At 38.6% G+C, this 18072-nt stretch overlaps 3 protein-coding genes across 16 annotated transcripts in view; 2 read left to right on the top strand and 1 right to left on the bottom strand.

Annotated features, from left to right (window-relative positions):
• The window catches only part of LOC124306421 (protein retinal degeneration B), a 28748-nt gene extending 18603 nt beyond the window's left edge, over positions 1 to 10145 (top strand). For 4 of the 10 annotated variants that reach the window (XM_046767113.1, XM_046767114.1, XM_046767116.1 and 1 more), the window contains exons 4-21: positions 76 to 212; positions 284 to 401; positions 501 to 879; positions 981 to 1150; positions 1592 to 1621; positions 2369 to 2473; positions 2562 to 2747; positions 2822 to 2984; positions 3074 to 3475; positions 3561 to 3847; positions 3909 to 4061; positions 4138 to 4400; positions 4492 to 4600; positions 4697 to 4853; positions 4968 to 5117; positions 5198 to 5378; positions 5455 to 5729; positions 8765 to 10145. In XM_046767113.1, the coding sequence (XP_046623069.1) occupies positions 76 to 212; positions 284 to 401; positions 501 to 879; positions 981 to 1150; positions 1592 to 1621; positions 2369 to 2473; positions 2562 to 2747; positions 2822 to 2984; positions 3074 to 3475; positions 3561 to 3847; positions 3909 to 4061; positions 4138 to 4400; positions 4492 to 4600; positions 4697 to 4853; positions 4968 to 5117; positions 5198 to 5378; positions 5455 to 5729; positions 8765 to 8897 (3398 nt within the window). In that variant the 3' untranslated portion in view covers positions 8898 to 10145. Of the gene's footprint in view, positions 1 to 75; positions 213 to 283; positions 402 to 500; positions 880 to 980; positions 1151 to 1591; positions 1622 to 2368; positions 2474 to 2561; positions 2748 to 2821; positions 2985 to 3073; positions 3476 to 3560; positions 3848 to 3908; positions 4062 to 4137; positions 4401 to 4491; positions 4601 to 4696; positions 4854 to 4967; positions 5118 to 5197; positions 5379 to 5454; positions 5730 to 6455; positions 6573 to 7014; positions 7221 to 8764 lie in introns of all 10 variants that reach the window. The other 6 variants (XR_006908609.1, XR_006908610.1, XM_046767119.1 and 3 more) reach the window with 6 other exon arrangements.
• Positions 10146 to 11000: 855 nt separating this feature from the next.
• LOC124306425 (kinetochore protein NDC80 homolog) lies at positions 11001 to 13412 on the bottom strand. Its single transcript, XM_046767127.1, has 2 exons — positions 13089 to 13412; positions 11001 to 12964 (listed from the first exon to the last, which is right to left on the bottom strand). Exons 1-2 carry the CDS (start codon positions 13282 to 13284, stop codon positions 11199 to 11201), a joined length of 1962 nt encoding a protein of 653 aa, XP_046623083.1. The 5' UTR covers positions 13285 to 13412; the 3' UTR covers positions 11001 to 11198.
• Positions 13413 to 13502: 90 nt separating this feature from the next.
• LOC124306424 (uncharacterized) lies at positions 13503 to 17966 on the top strand. 5 transcript variants are annotated; one of them, XM_046767123.1, is made up of 8 exons: positions 13503 to 13671; positions 14385 to 14490; positions 14646 to 15005; positions 15113 to 15457; positions 15630 to 15751; positions 15831 to 16163; positions 16257 to 16681; positions 16766 to 17966. In XM_046767123.1, the coding sequence occupies exons 1-8, from the start codon at positions 13643 to 13645 to the stop codon at positions 17209 to 17211; spliced, it is 2166 nt and encodes a 721-aa protein (XP_046623079.1). In that variant the 5' UTR covers positions 13503 to 13642; the 3' UTR covers positions 17212 to 17966. The 5 variants fall into 5 exon arrangements, with proteins under 5 accessions (XP_046623079.1, XP_046623078.1, XP_046623080.1 ...); XM_046767122.1 differs by having other exon boundaries at positions 15110 to 15457; XM_046767124.1 differs by having other exon boundaries at positions 13605 to 13745; positions 15110 to 15457.
• Positions 17967 to 18072: the final 106 nt, after the last annotated feature.

Raw genomic sequence — 18072 nt, 5'->3', positions numbered from 1 at the left:
GGACGACGTTGTATCCGTGTCTTGACCATCAAATTTGTATGCTTAATAAAGTGATTTGCTGTGCGATTATTTTAGACGTCATCGACTTGGTCAAGGATCAGTTGTACGGCGAATATGTGAAAGAAGAGGACCCAAAGTTGTACGTGTCGGAAAAGACGGGTCGCGGACCGCTTACAGATTCATGGCTGGAAGAATACTGGGCGGATGTGAAGGTAAGGATCTCAAGCGAGTCTGATCTGTGCCCAAAGAGTCGACTCTAAGTACACGAATGGTTATTTTCTAGGGAAAGTCGCAGCCAACACCTTCCGGCAAATCGCTGATGTGCGCCTACAAAATATGCAGAGTGGAATTTCGTTATTGGGGAATGCAAACTAAGTTGGAAAAATTCATCCACGATCACGGTGGGTCTTGATAACCATTTTTGCTTGGATTAATTGTATCGGATGCGATAAGTTTAAGGAATAAGAAGAGAAGTTTACGTTGTATCATGTTTGCAACAGCGCTTCGAAAAACAATGGTTCGCGCTCATCGTCAAGCGTGGGCTTGGCAGGACGAATGGTACGGTTTAACCATGGAGGACATAAGAGAAATTGAGAGGCAGACGCAACTGGCGCTACAGCGTACAATGGGGGCTGGCGAGTCGGGAGAAGATGCGGCGGACGACGATCAGCTGGATGGAACGGGCAACGTATCCTCGTCTCAAGACAAAGATGTCGCCAAGACTCTTGCCGCTACCTTGGGAAGCATAGAGAAAAACGAGGACCCCCAGAGTCCGGCTTACCTCAGAAAGCAATCAGACATTCCAGTTATCAATACAGCCATGAGTTCGGAAGGTGAATTAAGCCCCGAGGACTCGCCGACGGAATCATCTGCTCCCCGGTAATATAAAGAAGAATAAATCAGAAATATGTTTTCGATATCCGATTAGGATCTTTGTTACGTTTTTGTTTTCTCTCTCTCTCTCTGTTTTCACTTGGCAGACTCATCGACGAAAGGAGCGACGTCAAAAAGACATGGAAGAGGAGTAACCCGTCGCTTCATTCGCCGAGTTCAGCTAAAAGTTTTGACATACAAGTAGCGAATTGGCGCATGGAGAGTATCGTCAGAGAGTCGGAATCCGGTAGCGAAGATGAATTCTTTGATTGTCAAGGTAATTTACGGTTCACTATGTGCGCATTCCGAAACGCATGGCAATGATTATACCCATTTCATATTATAGAATAGGAGTAAGAATTTGGTCGAGCATCGATAGTAAAATAATTGGATGATAGCTAGACAACACAATTATGTTCAAACTTGCATCATTTTTTCAATCGATCGAGATTGTTTAATTTACGTTGCAACGACTATTATCCTTATTCGTTTTCTTTGCGAGTTCGAGAAAGACGAAGTCGTTTGAATCCTTGCCCGAGGCGATGTCACGGATAGAGGGACGAATATTTGTTGAAAAAAATGATGCCAAGTTTGCTTATTTACATAATCAATGCGGCATATAATGTAGCACGAGTTAGCATTGACGGATTTGATTATTCAGTTTCTGTCTTTTTATGTGTACTCTCTCTTTGTTCTCTGTCGCACTCCGATACCACAGCTGGGTTCATAATACCTACTATCCACAAAGGTAGGCGATGTAGGTAATAAAATATAGTATAATCATACAAATCTCAAAGACTACGATGCAACTTCGTATACATTAATAAATTATAAAGATGATTATCAAATCGAATCGAAAGGCTTCTTTCCAATCTTGGATTAACATTTGTATGGTAAAGAAATTTTACGTACAAAATAAAAAATAAATTAATAAACAACCGACCAAGCATTATCGGATTGATATTTTCTGTAAAATTTCAATGTCAAACTTAAATGCAGAGCATGAGACAAAAAAAAAATAAATAAATAAACTTCGCAGCCGCATGCGCCCGCATGGCTAAAAACACACACACGCAATACACTTGGATTCATAGCTTTTCTGTACCGATGTTATAATAACATAAACTATCTTTTGATCGAGATAGTTGAAATTGTCGATAGTATGAACAACTGAGTACAACAATTTTCAAAATCAGAAACTTGTACACTGTTAAAGAGCACTTTCGTTAGTAATTGTTGATATCCATTCATTCTTTATTCAGAAAGTTGAATTATCATTAGACATTTTCTAGAAACGAATATCTAGATTGACAATATTTTTAGTAGATAACTAGAACTAGCAAATAGAGTTAGGATTATGTTACATAATAATAGCAATAATAGTAATAATATTAATAATAATAATAGTAATAGTAATAGTAATACAAAAACTGGTACATTGTAAGTAGAAAGACTATGAAAGTAGAAAAAAAAATTTACATTTCTGATTACACAGAGGACTTTGGAGATAATTCGTCATTAGCTAAATGGAGTTCTTTGGATCTTCTAGCTGAAGAGGACGACACGGTTTCTCCGACTGCCGTGACAAGCAATAAGCAAGGTAATTTACAGCTAAAAGATTATCGTCACAATTGTTACACTTATCCAGCTATCTCTGCGTCTAGACCCAACTTCGTTTATCCTTGCAGAAGACACAATATTTTCACATTCGTACTTGCAACGCGTGGCAAGCGAAAGGAGCAATAAGCGGTTGTACATTAGGTCTTCGGCTAGCATCGACGTGTCCTGCCCAGCCTCGCCCCAACATTCTCCAACGAATCAGCCGTGCAGAACTACCGTTCTGCTCATTGTCTTACATGCCGGAAGTGTTCTAGGTGATTATTACAAACCTGCTTTGTTCCAAACAGACAGAAATACGTGTAAAATGAATTTATACCCTTGACTTCAGATGCCAATGTCGACTTGACGGCGAAAAAGTCGGACATCACTACCTTTAGAGGGGCCTTTGAATCCGTCATGAGGCAACATTATCCCAGTATGGTTGGACACATTGCGATTAAGTTTGTTTCCTGTCCCTCCATATGCACAGAAGTTCTCTGTATTTTGTCGAGGTATTTGTCGATTTGAAAATGTTGCTTGTAATAACTGACGATGCATTTTTACAAAAGAACGTAACGTCGATGTGAAATTTATCTTTCAGCTTGAGCCCTTACAGTTTTGACGTTTCTCCGTCTTGCACCGACGCTCCGCAGGTGACGCACGACACAATTCCTATCGGATCTATTCCATTGCTCGCAACTTGTAGTCCGGATTATCAGGATTCGGTGTCAAGAGTTGTGAGTGGCTCGAATCAAGTATATCAAGAATTTATCAAGAGCGAAGAGGGACGTGGATTCAACGGGCAAATATGCTTCGTCGCCGATTCGGTTGGTTCGATATTAGGATACGACACCCTCTGCCGATCTTTGCAATATCAGTCTAGGCACGACAGTGAGAATAGCATTTTAGAAAATGACAATCAAGTAGGCGAAGATAACGACGGAAACGAGGATGGTAAACATTTGTCGGCTCCCTCTCCGAGAAGAAGGTCTTCCTCGACAAGGTAAAACAAAGATAGATACCTTTTTAATGTCGACGTCGAACCGTACCGTGCTTTGCGATGCTATTTTTCGTTTTTCTTATTTCAGCGATAATTTCAACCACTGCAAATTAGACTTTGAGGTCGGTGAATTCTTTATGTTTGGAAGTCCCTTGTCTCTCGTCCTAGCGTATAGAAAGATATCATCTACCGGAGACAAAAATAGTAACATTCCTAGGCCACTGGTAAATCAGGTTTACAACTTATTTCATCCGACCGACCCAGTCGCCGCTCGTTTAGAACCTTTGATTTCTGCAAGGTTTTCACTTCTCCCTCCAGTTAACGTTGCTCGATATCAGAAGTACCCGCTTGGAAACGGGCAACCGTATCATCTGCGTAAGTATTTGCGAAGGTATTTAAATCCCCGATCGATTGCTAGATTTACATTCGATTTTAGTGGAGGCTGTGCAGACCAATCCGCAATTGTTTGTCGATGGTTTGAACGTGCCAAACACCCCTATGCCTCATATGCGAAGAATGTCCGAGATATCTCTGCAGAGTACGATGTCCGGAGTCGTGGATAACATCCCGTTGCAAGCGATAACAGCCCGTAAGTGTCTAGCGTGTTTGTTCAGAGAGAATCTTAATCGTCGATCAGAGCTTTGTAATATCGTGAAATATTTCAGTGACGCAGAAGTGGTGGGGGAATAAGAGAATCGACTATGCTCTGTACTGTCCCGAAGGTTTGGCCAACTTTCCTACAAACGTGTTACCTCACCTATTTCACGCCAGTTATTGGGAATCTTCGGACGTAATCGCTTTTATATTAAGACAGTTGGGGAGGTTCGATTTACCGATGCTAGGCAACGAAGAAAAAGAACTCACATGCTTCCGTCCAGGGCAGCCCAGAGAGAAATGGAATAAAAAACGAACGTCCGTTAAACTTAAGGTTCAAATTTTCAGCTTATTGCGGAGTTCTATACCTCGGTTATAGACGAATTTTAATTTTTTTTTTAAAACAAGCTTCGTGTAATTTTCAGAATGCTGCTGCCAATCATAGAGCAAATGATGTTATAGTGAGAGAAGGTGCTCCTCAAGTACTAATAGCGAGGTTTATGTACGGCTTCTTAGATATGATAGCTTTAACAGGTGAAGAATTTAAAATTTAGCCAATCCCGGTGAAACGAATGATTGACGAATTTTTTCGCGTGTCTTACAAATCAGCAATGACTAATTTAATTTCAGGAGAAAAAGTAGACATACATGTAATGAAAGACGCGCCGGCGGGCGAGTGGACTTTTTTGTCTACCGAAGTAACGGACAAAACTGGTCGAGTCGCGTACAAAATTCCCGACGAGAAAGCACTGGGCTATGGAATATATCCTGTGAAAATGGTTGTTCGGTAAAGTAAAGCAGCAGCAGCAGCAGCGAATGACGTTAACGAGTCCCTTTTATATATGTAGTGATAAATGCACACGAAAACTTGATTACTGATCTACTCTTGAAATCGTTTTAGCGGTGATCATACTTCATTAGACTTTTTCATGGCTGTGATACCACCAAAGACGGAATGCGTTGTATTCAGTATCGACGGCTCTTTCACTGCTAGCATGTCCGTGACGGGTAGAGATCCGAAAGTCAGAGCAGGCGCCGTTGATATAGTAAGGTACGTACACGATTGGTTCGGAAACTTTGAATTGAACAAGCAGTTATCATTCATCGACGAATGTTTCGTTCTGTAATCAGACATTGGCAAGAACTGGGATACCTGATTATCTATATCACCGGACGACCCGACATGCAACAGCAAAAGGTAGTTTCCTGGCTTTCGCAGCATAATTTCCCTCACGGCTTGGTATCCTTTGCCGAAGGTTTGTCGACCGATCCTCTTCGACACAAGGCTGCGTATTTAAACACGCTGATTCAGGTGAGACAACCGATTACAATCATTGACGATATTCTTTCGCCGCTGTTATCGCATCAAAGTATTTTCGGTCCGGCAGGAACACGGCGTGATCATTCACATGGCTTACGGAAGTAACAAGGACATAAGCGTATACACGGCAATAAATTTGAAACCGAATCAAATATTCATTGTTGGAAAAGTTTCAAAGAAACATCAAGCATTCGCTACCATACTCTACGAAGGCTATGCCGCTCACTTAAGCGCTCTGACCGCGGTCGGAGGTTCCAGACCGGCGCAAGGCAATGCTCGAATGGTAATACCGAGGGGTCAGTTTGGTCTACCGGGACAGAATGCCTCGTTACGCCGTCGAAGGTAAAATTAAACTCGAAGCTGAGTCGTATATTCGTTAAGGATCTTTGTGTCACACGAATTATTAATCGAATAGAAAATTGAAGTAATAACTGTGTAGCCACTAGCTGTGAATATTTAATATAATCGTTAGAAAGTTATCGGGCCCCTAATAGTTGCAGAATATTTTTAGTGTAAAAAATTTTGTCTGATATTAATTGTTTGAAAATTTATTATAATTCGAATGATTCTATTATATCAGTTGGAGGCAAACTGTCACAAGATTAATCACTTACGTACACGAAGACCATCTGCTTTGAAATTTATCCGCGCAGATCAGAGTCTTGTGCATTTGTCCCAACAATTTGGGCAATATGTGTTTTAAAGAAAAATGAAACAAACTTGTCAGAAAAATGTAAACGGGGATAATCGATGTGCCACATTGGATAAACTTTTTTTAGATAAGCCGATCATGGGGCATGGCGTAATAAGGTGCTTGAATTTTGATGCGGACACCGAATCAGCGTATAAAAACCATCTAATTACGTCATGATTTATGACTGGATTTATCGCATACAGCTCTGATGATTTAAATGACGTACTTTGTCACCGTAATGTTACTCGGAAAAATAGGCCGCGGAATCTGATTATTATCCAAATTCCGGTTACTCGCTATATTTTATTATTATTTAATTGGAGCATGCTATTCGTTGCGTGAGTGAGTGAATGTGAGCCTCGGCTCTGTTCCAGTAACGACACAGCGGTCAACTCGCCGGCACGCAACAGCGTGTACTTAAAGCGGAAAGTCTACCTTAGTCACATCTAACACAAGCCTATTATCTATCTGCAATTAACTTATTCACATTGGTAACTATTTTCTCTGTTTCTCTTCCTATCTTGCTTCGAAATCCTTGCAAATCCTACTCGCGCAGAAAGATCAACCTAAATGAAAAATAACCGACTAAAATTGTCTTTCTATCGGTATATCAAATTCTCAGCTTGGACGATCGGAGGTATTTTAGTTACGTACTGTGTAACTTTTAGAGCAGCCGTTTCCAACCCGTCTTCTCAACCGCGAATCCCAGGTTGGGAAAGGCTGCTTCAGACAACGGGATACAGAAATTACTACAAGTTTTCTCGTTGTAAAAAAGCAACGAGTCGTGCAAGCAATCGTGATTAATATAAATGAAAATCAGTCGAGCAGCGAGGGTCTTTCTGCTAGGAATATGCTGTCACCGCATTTTGCTTACACAGTAGCAGCCGAATGCACTTTAGTGTAACGAGTTGCTTAAAAGGATATTGATTGCAGGTACCTGTTATGAAGATATGTCGTGCGCAGCGTAGCTACTATTTGCTCCCACCAACAGCTGCCTCTACCCTATAATCTGATTTACCGTTTTACTATCAGCCATATTTATGTCCAGGATTTGTGGTTAATCTACCGATTATATATCTCAAGGATAAACTCTTTATTGCTTACTCCCGAAATGAACTGGTCTCACTTTATCCACGAAGGTAAAACAGGATCTGTCCGTGTTGAAAAACTTTTTAGATGAGTGTTCAATGTCTAGATAACATCTGCTCGTACAAATAAACACTGTATAACAGTTCAAAGAAAAGATTAAAATAACCAAAAATTTAAATCAAAGACCATTAAACTATAAAAAATGCATTGTGGCATTTAATTCATGCACGATGATTGTAAAATAATAACTTAAAGGAATAAAAATAAAAATTTTGGCACACCACAATTCGCGGACATACAACGTATAACTATTCCTTTGCGTTTCTCCATTTCCGATGAATTATATTCGACGATCTTTCACCAATTGACAATGAATGATCACAGCGCTGAAATCCACGCCTGCAAAATTACAACCCGACCAGCAAAACTTTTATCTGCAACTGTTCTTAACAGCTTTCGGTCATATCTGATTTGGATAAAAGCATTTGTAAATAAATATTTCCTGATATCGACTCGAATTAAAGAAAAAAATGAATTAAAAATATGCTTGATTTTAAACGCTTCATAGCTGTACAGCAATATTATTTATAACACTTTGTTTTGCCTTGTGATTTATTTCACGCTATCGCATTATTCACACCACTCTTTGTTTCGTAAAGCCTAAATTCTCTAGCCACTAGGGTGACTGTTGTTCAAACAAGATCAAATATCTGATCCAACAATTATGGCAACATGCAGGAAGACGAGATTTTTGTGCTACATGTTAAAACTTTCATTTCTTGACATAAAGCGATAAACTCTGCATGTCCTAAATATAGTCTTCTCAGAGTGCGTAACTGTATTCATTTCATTACTCCGGTAATGATTGTTCGTATTTTTTCCCCCATTATACAAAATTTTCCATTCTTCGTTTGCTAAGCAGAGCGCGATTCATGTCTAGGGATTCTTACTATTCCTTAATTACGGTCAAATATCTCTTGACGATTTACAGACACGCATTTTGTTATACTATATGTATTTTATTATACACCCCATACATACATATATGTGTACCGAAATGAATGATACGGTGAGAAGTAAAAACCATAACTGGATAAAAATTTAACTTTAATGTGAATGTATCCATAGAAGGGGCACCGCTGTTTGTTTGCATATGTCGCACAATTACCAATAGTGCACTAATTAGTCGTTACGTTAATATGAAAAAAAGTTAATAGACAGAGCTTCAATGCAGGCTCAAGCTAATTAGTGCGATCTCTTCGGTCTAGGCTTTATACGCAACACGTACGTACGCAGCATTGAGTCAAGTTACCGGAGTAATGACTGATAAATGTCCGTATCTTAACTCGATCCTGTGTGCGAGAAAGCTTGAATATAACTAAGCGTTACTCCACAGGTCGCATGCCGAAGAAACCCAATAACAATTATCATTCTTCTTTCACGGAGACTTGACTTTTGAAGCACAGTTAACGAACCAGACCACAGAGTCTGAGAGAAAAAAAAAAACGGCTTCTCACATTAAACATTTGACTGTCTGTTTTTCTGTGGAGTAACGATCGATCGATATTAAATATTAAATTCGTAGCTCTTTCAGATCAGCAAAACGTGCAGTGTCGCATCCGTTGATGGGTGATGTGTGCGTCTTGGAAAGAAGCACAAGCGTCGGACCACCGCCAGCTTCGCAAGTGCCGCAACTGAAAAGAACGATGACCCAGGACAAGCTCTGACGATTCGCACGCTGTCGCTCGTTTTTCGAGTCGAGACAGCAGAGTCAAATTGAAAAGTAATATACGTACAGCTGAACAGAGAACAAAACAGTTCTCGTTACTCGGCTATCGTACAAAAAATACTTGCTGCGGATAACAGCAAATATATACACATATATATATTTTCTTTTTACGTCTCTGACGTACGTACTTATTTTTTTATGCTACTAAAGAAGGTTTAGCATAGAAATTTTATAAATATTATTTTTTTTTTTTTATCGCGTCTCCCAACTAATAGACTAGGGATTATCATCTGTTGTCATTCGAGGTTGTCGCAGAGTCTCTTAGGGCTCTTACACGTTCAACTTGCTGCCACATAATCTGGAACGGTGTCCATTTAGATACGCTTATACCTACCGTAGGAACTTTTTGAGTTTGTTTTTGGTGTTGATTAGACATGTATAAATGATAATGAAATGAATCGGTAATAATTTTAAAATCGTGGTAGATGATTATTCAATTTGCGTATTAGTTTGCAAGTTGATATGCTAGTCATTTTTCAATTATTATCTAACGAACGATGCAACGTTACAAATTGTAGAATTTTGATCATCAAGATCGTCAAACTTCGGATATCCTTGACAGCTTGACTATACATACATGCATACATGCATGCATACACACATACATGCATACATACATACATACATACATATATAATGTAAAAGAAATTTATAACGACACGGCATCGATGCATTGTAGTGTGTAAGTTGTGAAAACTTGTTGAAACTGTTACCTGAATCTCCCTGTTGTTACTAAAGTAAATCGATCCTACCGATGACGTTATATTGTAGAGATAATTTATAACGGTTTGATCATTATCAAATGTTAAATACCTAGGTAAGATTTTGTTTTTAAATTCGTAGCATGGTTTTGTCGAAAAAGCAGTCACCCCTTCGACTGGTCAATCATAAGCCAACATATTACATAGAAATTAATCGTAATATCACTATCGAGCAAATTCATCACTGTTTCGTAGAACAAAGATAAATTATTTACGTGGGACCTTGTGGTGAATGCAAAAAAAATAATCAACAGCTGTTACATAAAAAAATGTTGGCATAATGACTGAATGATGTTTCGTCACGTAAAGCAAGTTATATTCGATCCTCTTGGATAAGAAAAAGAAAAAAAAAGAAAAAAAAAGAAAAAGAAAAAAACGCGAAAGCACAGCTGTACTATAAATGTATCAATATTTAGTTGTTCTCCCAAGTGTGTTGCATATAACTCTATCCTCGGAAGATATAGTATTCGTTGTTATTGCGCGTCATTATATTGAGATAAAGAATCAATAGTCCAGATACCTGCAGTTAGCTATTTGCATATACATGTGAGAGAATTTGAGAACAATGAAGAAAATCGTTCCAAAAATTATCGATGCAAAGTCTTGGTTGCAAGATGAAAAATTTTCTTCAAAATCAACTTGTTACCGAGATTCTGTTTCAAAAATCTGAACGTATCCAGAACTGTGCCGTATTTGCTATTACATATTCTATACCGTGACGTATGAGAAGTTAATTACGTACCTCGTACATATTGACTGTATTCTAACTTTAGCGATAAGGTACAAAAGTAGCTCTATATATTCCTATGTCCATACGTGATTGCAAAGTATTTTAATTATATAAATGAACGTTTACTATCAGTGATAATAAAAGTTATATTTTTGTTAGTCAAACTTACATATTGTTATAATTGTTAAGTGAACGGTATATTATTCAATGCGACTTGGTTGTTGTCGGAAAATTATTAATTTAATAACGTTGACTTAATGCTGTTTCATTTTATTGACAAATCATCCAACGGTTGATCTTTAATCAAAACTGATCTACCAAAAATATGTACATGTACTTGGATTTTCTTAGAAAATTTAAATAAATTCAGAAAGATAGACGCTTAAAAATAATTTCGTCGCTCTTTTAATCTTCTTAAATACCTTACAATGTGTTCAAAATATCACCTTTACCCGCAATGTTTTTTTTTTTACGTCTCAACAATACTGCAAGAGCAATGATGGGTACATAAATTGGGACGAAGAAAATTAAAGATTAAACTTAAAATAACTTCTTGCTTATTGAAGTACGAAATTTATCAGTCATACTGGAATTGCATATTCTTTAACATTCAGTAAATAATGTGACGCATAAGCGATACTTTGACTAAACAAAATTATATTACAAGATATATTGCGATAAATATTCACACACACAACGAGTGATCGTTACTTATTTTAATAACAATACTTTTTGTATCAGGTTGAATTTATTCTGGAGAGTGATCCTCGGAATTTTGGAGATCCGAACCTTCTGTGAAAAGAGCTGCCAATTTGGTTCTGTGATTGGCGAGCGTCTCATAAAACTGCTCAAAGAATAAATGAGCCGATTCTTCCAAATAGGCCTTTCTCCGACTAAGGGCTTCTAATTTTTCTCTGGCTTCTTCCAATTCCCTTTCTTCCAGTTCAGCATTGGGCATTTTGTTCAATATTTCTTTGATATTATGGTTGAGATTTTCTATCGACTCTTTCAATTTGATTTCTTCCGCCTTGGCTGCAGCTTTTATTGCCTTTACAGATCTCTTACATTCGTTTACTTTGGCAAGGCGATTCTGCTTTTTCTCATCAAGCGCCGCTTTCTCCTCTATAAGGCTATCCAATATTTTTTCATCTCTTTCTATTATAGATTCTGTTTTTTTGAGACGCTCTTTTATATTTTCGTGTAAAGAAGACATCAAAGTTACTTTTCTGTTCAGTTCGTCCATGATTTTCGGATTCAGTATACCGGTAACTGGCATCGCAAAGTCATCCAAATCAAGGTTTGATTCCTTAATTAGTTGTAGGTAAATGTCTTTGTTATAACTGAAAACGGCCTTGGTCAAAATATTTCTACTCGAAGCTAGTTTGATATCCAGCGTGTAAATCTCTTTCTCCAGATCATTCAAGTGCTTATCAAATTCAAGCATTTGGTTTCGCATAATGAGACAACGTTCGACAATGTCGTCTCTCTGGACAGCTGACATTGGTTGCGAGTTAATTTGTTCCCTGAGCTCTTCTTGCCTCAATTTTTGCTGCTGTAATGTTTTGCATAGGATTTTACTTTCCTCTCGCAACTGCTCAGCTTCCGTTAAATACTTTTTCTCAGCACTTTGTTGCTCCCTGATGCGAGTGTCCTGCATAGCCTCTTCGTTCCTCAAGGCTCTCAATTCTTCCTCAAGCTGCCTTAATTCTTCATCGAGCGCTTGGCCAGTCGCTTTCGCATCTTCCAGCTTCGTTGCCTCGCTTTTGCTCTCTGCAACAGCATTTTCTATATCAGTTTCTGTAACACCCTGCGAGTTTGCAACCTTTTGTAAAAACTCTTCGGTCAGAGCTGCCTCTTCGTTCGGCTTCTCCTCGTTCCAAGCTTTGTAAGCGTTCAACAGAAATTGGAACTTCATTTTGTTGAATTTCGCCCCAGTGTCTGCTTCTAAAAATGGCAAATTATCCAACTGAAAATGATCTGCGGCCAGATCCTTGACTACGCAGCATTCAACCAGCCAAGAGACCCATCCTAAAACCTGAGGCCAGGAATGCATAGCATTTGCAGTTTTTAGCCAAGATTTGGTTATCTGCCCCGGATAATGAAGCTTCTTGGCAATCTTTGGCAGCTCCTCAACGTAGTTTGCGATCGTTAACGCATGCTTGACGTCCAACAGTTTGGCTAGCAAATCTGTTACCTGAACAAAGATCTTGAGCGTTACCGGTTTCAGACTCCCGTTATTGTTTAGCAGAGACGTTTGCTCGATCGACCGAAAATAGGAGTCAATTTTGCCAAGCATTTCGGCTTGGAAAGCCCTGTCTGTCAATGGTCGATTGTCTTTGCAAGATATCTTCAGGCCTATATTGCTCGCTCTCTCTGCCGACGGCGATCTTCCTCGCACGGTGCTGCCCGATGGTGGATGTAGCGTTCTGACAGCGCTACTACTTCGGCTCGTATTTGGAGTAACAGCGTTTGGTTGGGGAGTCCCGTATCCATGCTGAGAGGACTGAATTCTCGCTGGTAAAAAAAAACGAATTAAAATGAAAGTTGCGGATTTTTATGGTGCGAAAGATTTATTCATCTCACGCGATTCTCTTAATCGTTCGGCTAAGCAGCGTGATAATGATTTTTTAGATAGTACCTGGTGGTTTTAAACTTGACTTTCTGCCTTGAACATCGGTTGACGAAGATCTGAAACGCGGCCTAGGAATATGTGTCTCTTCGGATGCAGCTGCTCTTGATTTCAAGGATTGCGTTCTTCTTCTATCCTCTTTATCGATCAGTGATATTCTTACGGGATTTGCCGACAGTCTATCACCTACGGACTTTTTCTCCATCTCTTACGATTAACCCAACTATCCTTACGCCGGAAAATCTTCCCGACAACAAAATATTTGTCTACTTTTTCACTGCGAAGCGTGTTGGAGCGTCGGTTATTCGAGAATTCAAATTCACCGAGCTACGCGCATGATCCAAAAGTCTGCAATAATGGTTTAATGGACGAACGCAGCCAATCAACGCGCATAGCTGGCCGTGGTTATGACTGTTCGCTATTGTTCCGCATAGTTGTAGCTAGCAGACGAATTTGGAACAAGCCGAGAATCTAACCTAACCGCGATCAACCTAACATAACCTAAGCGATGCTCGAAAATTAATTACGGAAGTCTAACCTAATTTTTTCGTGTCATCGAATGGATGTTTAACATTCCTATTGCCTACTTAATGTTCGTTTACGATATCAATAAGTATAATATTTTTATACTTGATGGGGTTTTTTCAAAATTTACTGTAAATATAGGTAAATAATCCTCCGAGCGATGTAACCAACGTATGTGTAATGTATTTATTAGTCTGATGCATAATGAAAAACATTATTACGTTGCACTTGTTGACAGACAAAATTTTTTTTACCTCGGAACCGGATATATATTTGAAAAACTGACAATCTTTCTCGATAACGTTTTGATTCAGTATATAAACAACACACCATCCAAGATCCAACATTTGAAAATTAAAAATGTCAAATTCTCTCTGATATTGCCATTGCATGAATTACTTCAAATGGCATAGCGATTTCCAGTTTTTTATCCGCGTCTGTATGTAAGAAATATAGTTGAAATCGATGAAAATCATTGATTCAGATCACTGCTACTTCAAGTCGCGATTTTTCCAATTTATACCGTCAAGTTTCAACCCCATTTAGAACTTTCGACAAAAGTTTCTCATAAATTGAAAATTTTTCACCCATCGTGTACTTGGATTTCTTTCGAAAATGTCGCAATCTTGTCTTCTCACAATGGTACGTGTTGATACTAATTTACAATCACCATCGCATGAGAACATGCGTTAATTTCGCTACACAAAACTAAGATGCATAATTTTTCATTCATACAAGGGAAGGAAAATGAACAATTAAACAGAAAATTTATCCCTACAGCAATATGAGCAGTAAAGTGAACACAGAAAGAAAAGCCATCGCTCTGAAAAGTAAGAGAGAATCTTCAGAAGGTGATAAACAAGTGGTTCTACCAGTCAGCAAACAGGTTTGTTATCTTCTATGTTTCTTTTTTCTAGACATTAAATAAAGTGAAAAAATTTTTTACGATTGACTATTTGTAGTCCATTTGTTCAGTGGGTCATTTATGCAGAATGTAGAAACAGTAATCTATGTTATAACGTCTTTATAACATTCTTTCAGCTTTCGAATACAGCACCTCCGGGTGACGTCTTGGTTTTTGATAATTGCAGTACGACGGTGCAAGTAACCGTTAAAACAAAGGGTCGCAAGCGTACTTCCACAATGGTCAGCGGTAGCCCAACAAACCACAAAGCAATTGAGGAAAAGAAAAAGGCAAGTGGTAACGGGGAACATCATCACAATTGGGGACGAATATTAGGAGATCAAAATCGCATTGCCGTGAAGCAGAATCTCCAGCAAAGTCTGCAACAGTATGCAGCTAGGACTCATACTTCCAAGTCAACCAGACAGAGTACAACGGACTCCAAGGAGGCCAGAAAATTGCTGGAAGTTCACAGGTCGCAAAGATACGAGCTAGGTGTAAGAAAATTTGTATTAAATCACTAACACTTTGTATCTTAACTGAGCGTTGCTTCGGTGAAAAACCCAAAAACAAACATTATTTTTAACTTGTTATCCTGAAGCAGGTCGCCAGTAAACATCTTGACGAAATTCCCACGAAGCAAGATCCACCGTCCAAAAAGTCTTCCGATCATATGAAAACGCATATTCCTGCTTCGACAATGCCTTCGTCAACCTCAATCGCGAGTAGTATGGAATCCATTGTCGTGGTTGATAGAGCAGTTCAATGCGGAGGAATCTTTGATTGCTCTAACGACAGATTTGGGGTATTCAATCCTGTTCGTACTTTGGGATTCTTGATGAAGGAGCTCGAAGGACTTGTTAGAGATGAGAGATCGAGCAAAATTCTTTCTGAAATGGAACAAGCTCTATTGCGGATACCAACAGAGCCTGGAAAACCGACGCCTGCGGTGAGCTAAATTATTTATTTTACACGTCACAGAGTCGTTGTATTATCCGCAGTTTTTATGTATACCATCAAAAGCTAATTTGCATAAATTTTTTAAGATAGATACTCAGCTACTCTGTTATAAGCAACTCTATTTGTTCAAACTTCTAAATAAGAATTAAAATGATTTTCAGGACGTTGACGCCATAGCACTCAGAGTACAATTGGAAGCAAGTACGGCAAAACTGGAGTCAACAAGCCAGAAATTGAATGCAACTTGCGAAAGCTTGCGCGAGCAGAGAGATTCTCTGCAACAGTACGTTCATATCATTAAGTCTTCCACATATTTACTATTCTTATTTAATTTGAGTTTCATTCCTTTTTTCTTTTTGCAGACAAGTTCAAAAGCAGACTTCACTTTTGGAGGATGCCCGACATCGAGAGACAGTGTTGGAATCAGACTTGAAAAGAGTTCAAACGAAACTAGATGAGGCAACAACAATGGCTTCGTCGGCCCAAAAAATAATTAGTGAGTTGAAAGATGATACCAAAAGAATAGAAACGCTGCAGAAAGTTATTGCAGATCTCAGAACTGAACTGAACGACCAAATTGAGCTTGCACAGCAGCGATTTATGGAAGGACAGTACCTTAGATTGGAGAAAGAAAAATTATTAGTTCTATCAGCCTATAAAGATTCGCAACTAGCCCAACACCGCACAGCCGTTAAGTTAGTAGATATATTAAAAATTGCAATCCCTGTATATACCGAATCATTTGTTCAGGTAGTAAATAGTTTTTGTATTTGCTCGTAATCATTCAGAGAACTTCAAATCCTGATAACTGAACAACTGACTGAGTTGCGCGAGACGTACAAAAACAGAGAAGACTCCCCGGATCGTCACAGCTCGATGCTCCATGCAGGAAAGGCTTGTTCGTCTCCTACGCCAACTTCTTCCGAGCATTCCAACACTATTCAACCCTGGCATGGTCTGTCGGATATTTCGTTGTCAACTGTCGAACCGAACACTCATAATTTTGGTGATCAAAAGGCTGTAACGAGTCAAGTTAAAAATTCGTCATTTCATGGAGAAATGGCTGGGGATTCGGAGAGGAAGCGAACGGTGAAAGACGTAAAAACACAACTGGAATTTATCAGTTTGCCTGGTGGTGAAACTGGTGAAACTTCGCGTACAATGTCGTTACCTATTTATAAAGGCGAGGAATCAAAACGCCACAGCAATGCAGGTCAGCATGTTGATTATAATAATATGACATTGAAATAGTAACGAAGAAAATAGTACAACATGCTTTTTTTTTGTGTCTATGTAGGAATCGGAGATGAGGGTGAAGCAAGTTGTGATAAGAGTAATGATTTGTCCGATATTGTTGCTGGGATAGCGGAAGTAGAGAAGCCTACAACAACCGATGAAACGGATGGAAAAAATTTTGAAAAAAGGGATCAAAATGGCATTCGAAGTTTGTTCAAACCAAGAAAGTCTCCATTAGAAAAAACTAGGAAACATCGATCTAATAAAGATCATTCTAGGAATAAATCTGTAGCTAGAGATATTCCCACACAAAATAAGGAATATTCTTCGGGAAATCCAATAGATATTAGCATAAAGGAGCAGTTCCAAAATATCTTCAAAGACATCAGACAACAAAGCCGCATACCTGTTAATATTCCAAGTCCCCCGCGGCATTATCCTCATTCTGACTGGAGCGACAGTTCTTTACCAAGTATCAGTGGCGTTTCAGAATCTAATATTGCTTAGATGCAATAAATTATCTCACTTACCTGACAAAGGTGAGATTGTTCTCCGATTTAACACCGCAAAAACGTTAAAACGTACTACGTAAGTAGAGAACTTGCCAAAAAATGTGAGACCATTTTATTGCTGAAAATGTGTTGATGGTCTCAATCCAGAGAAATTCATTCTCTTTTACGACTAGATGTTGCTCATATTGTCGGGAAAAAATTCGTCAAACAATGGTACTGTTCGAGTACTTCGTTATCATTACATAACAGGTGTACTTTCGAAGCTAAAAACTTGAAAGATAAGCTGTTTATATTTAAATCTATGCACAGTTTTCATTTACATTGTACCTCGAGGTTGTGATATTGATTTTTTTTTCATATATGATGGCTGACTGAGTTTCCAAACCTGTCTCACTCTTCCTATCGTAATCGTCAATTGTCCTTTGGTCAGTATTCTCTTAGTGTGTTTTCTGGAAAATTACGAGAAACGAGACTTGATGTTAAAATTTTAAATTTCCTCTTCAAATTTTCTTCAATCTTCTAAGCTAGCAAAATAAAATTAGCAATTATCATTGACTGTAACGTCAATCTTCTTCGCAATTATTGCGACGAATAATATTATTTTTGTACCACTTTTTATATAAAATAAATATTTTTTCCCAATGAACGTCAATCGTCGGTGATTCTTCGATCGACGAATCGTTTGGCGTTGTTCAGGCATGTGTGTACTATTGAATAATAAGTATGTGCGAAAATCAGTAATCGGCGATGCCTTGATGAAGAAAAGATAACTAGTATTCTCCTTTCATCTCCCCCGCCATATAATTTTAAACACGCAAGGTCTACATGGTGAATACTGTCTTTAATAGCAATGATA

The sequence above is a fragment of the Neodiprion virginianus genome, chromosome 5, assembly GCF_021901495.1.
Source record: "Neodiprion virginianus isolate iyNeoVirg1 chromosome 5, iyNeoVirg1.1, whole genome shotgun sequence".
Taxonomy (NCBI): domain Eukaryota; kingdom Metazoa; phylum Arthropoda; class Insecta; order Hymenoptera; family Diprionidae; genus Neodiprion; species Neodiprion virginianus.
The sequence above is the reverse complement of the archived record's forward strand: the minus strand, read 5'-3'. Positions and strand labels throughout refer to the sequence as shown.

What these genes read in the sequence shown, in the direction of transcription:
- LOC124306425 (XM_046767127.1), bottom strand. Translation starts at nt 13,284, where the DNA reads ATGGAGAAAAAGTCCGTAGGTGATAGACTGTCGGCAAATCCCGTAAGA. An exon ending in GTCAAGTTTAAAACCACCAG is followed by an intron (nt 12,965 to 13,088) that starts GTACTATCTAAA and finishes TTTTTTTACCAG; the next exon opens with CGAGAATTCAGTCCTCTCAG.
- LOC124306424 (XM_046767122.1), top strand. Translation starts at nt 13,643, where the DNA reads ATGTTTAACATTCCTATTGCCTACTTAAT. An exon ending in TTCTACCAGTCAGCAAACAG is followed by an intron (nt 14,491 to 14,645) that starts GTTTGTTATCTT and finishes ACATTCTTTCAG; the next exon opens with CTTTCGAATACAGCACCTCC. An exon ending in AAAACGCCACAGCAATGCAG is followed by an intron (nt 16,682 to 16,765) that starts GTCAGCATGTTG and finishes GTGTCTATGTAG; the next exon opens with GAATCGGAGATGAGGGTGAA.